Genomic DNA, 5000 nt, shown 5'->3' with positions numbered 1-5000 from the left:
AGAGTGAGACAGAGAGAGAGACAGAGAGAGAGAGAGGGAGGGAGGGAGAAGGGAGGGAGGGGTAAGGAAATGAAAGGAACAGGTCAGAGAACCACACACACACACAAACAAACACACACACACACACACACACACACACACACATACAAAACATGTCAGATGGGTTGTTTTTTTTTAATGTTAATCATACTAACCTAAAACTTCCATAGACGATTAATAAAATGGAGATGATAAAAGTGGAGATTCTAGAGGAGTCTACGATGGTCAAAGCTCTGTAGGAAGACAAGATACATTTCAGAGATTACAATACAACACTTGTAACTCTAGGCGTTTCTTCTGCTGTAAAATGACAAAACTGCGGGGTGTTTTTATTGTAATAAATTGTCTTTATTACATCATCACCATCCACATCACAACCATAAAGATGCAGTACAGTGAATACAGTGTTGTCAAATTTAGCCACATATCTCTTTTCCATACAGAAGTCATGTTTCAACAATTTTCTATTAAATTTCTGTCGCAGAAATTGAAATCAGGGGAACCAAAAAAATAAATCAGAATTTAGCCATTTAACTCAAAAAAAATAATTGTATTCACGTTTATGTATATGTCTTTGTGTGGGAGCCGTAATCGGCGAAATTCAGATGTGTGTGTATACACCTGCCACCGCCACACCAACTATGACGACAACAATGAGTACTCACGAGATGGTGGCACCATCGGTATCCTGCACCTCAGGCATCTTTCAGGTCAGGACATCAAAGAGCTACCTGGAGAGAGAAACATCCAGAAAGATAAAAATCAATAAAGGAATAATTTATCCACAAACACATTACCCACAATTTGCCAAAACATTTCACGTTGGTTTAGTCCTATAGCAAACTCCATGGAACCTTCCATATGGTCCATGTTGGCTGAAAGGCAATCTTTCGTTACTCTCTATCACTTTTACCATGGCATGTTGTGTGTGTGTGTGTGTGAGAGAGAGAGAGAGAGAGAGAGAGAGAGAGAGAGAGAGAGAGAGAGAGAGAGGAGGGAAAGAATTGATTTCGTACGAAAATACATTTATAAAGGTCCATAATTGAGGCTCTATTTAACAATTACAGAGTCCAACAGAGGGCCATCTTAAGTAGTACTTGGAATGTATGCTGCCTATTGTATATACAAAATATGATAAGGATGGCGGGTACACTCGACAAATTCGAATTACATTAAATCCATTTGAATTTATTTTTCATAAATTCATCAACGAAGTCCTACCTCCCCCCCCCCCCCCCCCCCCCCCCCCCCCACACACACACACCCAAAGCTCAAATGACATACTGGCTGTGTTCGAATTGCTTCTGCCCCCACACCCTTAATAAATCAATTATCGTCTCTCGTCCAGCTTAATTCACACTTTTCATTACATTTATTCACTCCGACATCTAGTAACTGAATAATCTCCCAATCAGCTTGTTGACCTTATGAACATTACGCGTGTCTGTTATATATATATATATATATTTTTTTTTTTTTAACATGATCCATTTGTATTCTTCCCTATTCCATCCTTTGTTTTTTTTTGTTGTTAACAATTAGTTTGAAATCACTAAAAGTCTCACCCAGACAAAAGCAGATATCCCTACTAAGAGGAATACACTCAAATGTTTTACAAATCATATATAATATAAAGAAAACATAATACAATGCATAAAAGAGAGATGATTTACAAGGGAAAAAATATCATCTCCCAAAACTAACTATCATTTGTTTCCCTCTCAGCCAGGGCATCCGGCCAGGACCAGGACAAAACCAAATAATCTCAGTCCAAGACAAAGACAGAGAGCAAGTTGGAATACAGAGTATAGGGGGATAAAAGACACAGTATGTACCTCCCTGCTCACTATGGGAGGTCAGGAACCCCACCCAGCCATTGGCTTGTGACACAATAACAAACAACCGAACTGAAAAGAACTGACAACGTGCAATTATAACAACGAAGTCTTAAGGAGCACTTAAAATCGAACTTTGGTCTGACACCGGACAATAGTCGGATGATCCAATTATAACAACTCGCCGCCTCGAGTTGAATGGGATAAGATAGAGTAAAGTGTCTTGCACAAGGACAAAACCAAGCTATACAATTTTGGTCTGTTTTAAAGGGTTTTACGGTGCTAGCAACAAAGCTAGACTTTACTAAACGACAATCCACTAGCGTCGCGTGAAATGACACGGGGACTAGCTCTGTTACCCAAACCAGAATATTTCGCTCGGATTAAATGTGCAAGTGAAGAATGAGAAGACTCGTTCCCACAACTGCTGGTGATCACTTGACTACATTTAATATTTTATGAAGTTGACGTCACTCGGGTCTTTGTTGTTTATTTTGCCACACACGTTTATGAGTGCTTCTCACTAAACTGTATTAACCAGACTATAAGCGTTCGTTACATAGAGATTTATTTATGTGTTGGTCCGTTATACTTCCGGATTGCAATGTTGTGAGCTTCTTGGCCACACAGGTTTTGCTATCGATGGTATGTGTCTAAGTAAAATACCACATTGTATTACAGCTTGATCAATAAAATCAACACAGAAAACTATGTGTAAACTTAAACGTTTATAATTTGTCCGAGAAAATCGTGTGATAACTCGTCACCAACTATGTTTGTCCGAGCACGTGAGAAAGTGTGTCACAAATTCCATGTTTTGATTGGTCAAAATTCTACTGGTTAATTGTTTAAACGGTAGTACAGTGGATATTTTACTCGACACAAACCATCGACAGTAAAAGCCTGTGTAGTTCGCTATGATTACCAATCACTGCCATCATTGTTAACATTATGACGACTGTCCGAGAGGCGTGGTTATCTAAGTGTCTATTGCTTGCCACCGGTTTGATAGAAGGCTGGTCTATAACAAAGCGCTTTCCACAAGAATCTAACAGACCCAGCAACCCAATGATCGCTGGGCTGACAGAGGGAGCAGAATAACCCTGGTCTCAAAACGAGATTGAAACCGGTCCCCTTGCGTGTGAGTCAAGCTCTTACACTATTGAGCTTTGTGGAAACAATAACGACTATTGACGTGGAATTCGCACATAGTATTTAGGCTTTTATGAAGTAGTTCTCTCTTCTCTTGTCCGACTGTAAAGAGTTCTTAAATAATTAATACGGTATATAACAATAATAATAATACCATGACAGTACAGCATTGACTGAGACACAATTAGCCACACACTACACAGAACTCAGTGGCACAAAAGAGAAGGGCAATTAATTGAGATCACTATATCATTATATGTCACATATTATTACAACAATTCCGCTGGTAGACGTCAAAATAAACTTAGAAACAAAACGCTAACAATCATGAAGTGCATTATCAAATCTTGCTCGATATACTTTGTATTCCCAAAGCAAGCCATATTCTGTGACCTACATTCTCAGTTTACCTTGACCTTCAAAAAGGAAGTTAAAGAGGGAAATAAGAAACGTGGTATGATTTCATAGGATTTATTGATGAAAACTGATATGGTTTCAGAAGATGTTAATATATTAAACCTTACCCTGTCTAGTTAATTTGACTTTAAAATCACTTTTTCAGATTTGCCAACCAACTTCAATCATTTGAAAAGATTGATCATATTTTTCCAAATATCTGTGGCAATTTCTTCATATTATTTGTCCCCCCAAAACCATATTTTAACCCGTGCAACCGTCCTAAAATTCAAATTTAACATTCCCTGAATGTGTAGAGACTATCAAGCGAGTAGAGGGTAGGAAAATCATGCAATTCCCATGGCTACTCAAATTCTCATCTCGGCGGAGACGATATTCAATTATTTTCAACTATTCTACTTTTATCATTTTTTCTCCTTTTTATTATTAACTCTAACTTTTGCATTTATCATAATTTAGTAAACATTCCCATATTATCATATTTTGGACCTAAAAACTTACGAAAATATGACAAGCCTGCTCCTTTTTTATTTTTATTTTTTTTTACATCACTACATAATACCGTTTTGAGGCGAAGGGACTCAAATTTCATTACGTACTGATAGCCTGTTATGTACCCTTTTGCACTGGCAATCTAGCACCAGATACATATTCAAACGAGTTAATAGGGGTGGGTGATGTTTCTTTAAAAACATAATATATAAAGTGCTCAAAACCAAGATCACAGGGTCTACGATAAACAAAATCCATCCGATCGTTTTCGTTCGACATTTCTCTCAAGAGAGTAACAATACTATCCTGTCATCATAGATTATTCCATACTATTTGATTTTGTAAGCACCAATTCATACAAATTTCCATGTCGTAAGTCAGGATGGAATGGTTTGGGAAGTCAGTAAAATAAGAACTGGCGATCAAGGCGTTGCGGCCAATTTTTCAAAGAGCTAAAACGGGAAATCCTTATGCACAACATCGTCATGACCCCAAAAACAGCAATATGTTTTTTTTGTTTTTAAGGGTTTTACGGCGCTTGCAACACATTTAGGTTATATCAGCGCCAGTAAAAAGGAAGAAAATGGGATAGTAAAAAGTTCTAGAGTTACAATTAAAGCACCCAAAAGAAAGTAAGACAAAGGGGAACTAGGAACAAATAGGGATCCGGTGTGGATTCCAAGTGCATACCACCAATGTACTTAGTTTGAGATCACCTATAAGTCTCATCCGGACACAAGCACAAAATCCAACAAAGAGGAATACACTCAAATGCTTACACTATACATTAAAAATAACAAATATAATAATACATAACAGAGAGATGATTTACAAGGAAAAAAATATCATCTCCAAAAAAAAAATAACTATGCATTTGACTGTTTCCCTCCCAGCCAGGATTCCAACCAGGGCCAGGACAAAACCAAGTAACCCCATTCCAAGACAAAGACAGAAAGCATGTTGGACAACATATATAAGGGTATAGAAGACATAGTATGTACCTCCCTGCCCGCTATGGGAGGTCAGGATCCCCACCCAGAAAAACAGCAATATGTTTGGACTAGT

General features: G+C 37.8%; 1 protein-coding gene across 3 annotated transcripts in view; it reads right to left on the bottom strand.

Moving 5' to 3' along the window:
* Positions 1 to 5000, bottom strand: part of LOC144967821 (signal peptide peptidase-like 3) — a 57394-nt gene that overhangs the window by 15676 nt on the left and 36718 nt on the right. For all 3 annotated transcript variants that reach the window (XM_078905484.1, XM_078905487.1, XM_078905486.1), the window contains exons 2-3: positions 705 to 770; positions 195 to 272 (exon numbers count right to left, since the gene is read on the bottom strand). In XM_078905484.1, the coding sequence (XP_078761610.1) occupies positions 195 to 272; positions 705 to 742 (116 nt within the window). In that variant the 5' untranslated portion in view covers positions 743 to 770. The remainder of the gene's footprint in view (positions 1 to 194; positions 273 to 704; positions 771 to 5000) is intronic.

This window comes from Berghia stephanieae, chromosome 3, assembly GCF_034508935.2.
Source record: "Berghia stephanieae isolate SIO BIC M18660-M18661 chromosome 3, UCSD_Bste_1.3, whole genome shotgun sequence".
Taxonomy (NCBI): Eukaryota; Metazoa; Mollusca; class Gastropoda; order Nudibranchia; family Aeolidiidae; genus Berghia; species Berghia stephanieae.
Note: the sequence above shows the minus strand (reverse complement) of the source record. Positions and strands in the feature narration are given on the sequence as shown.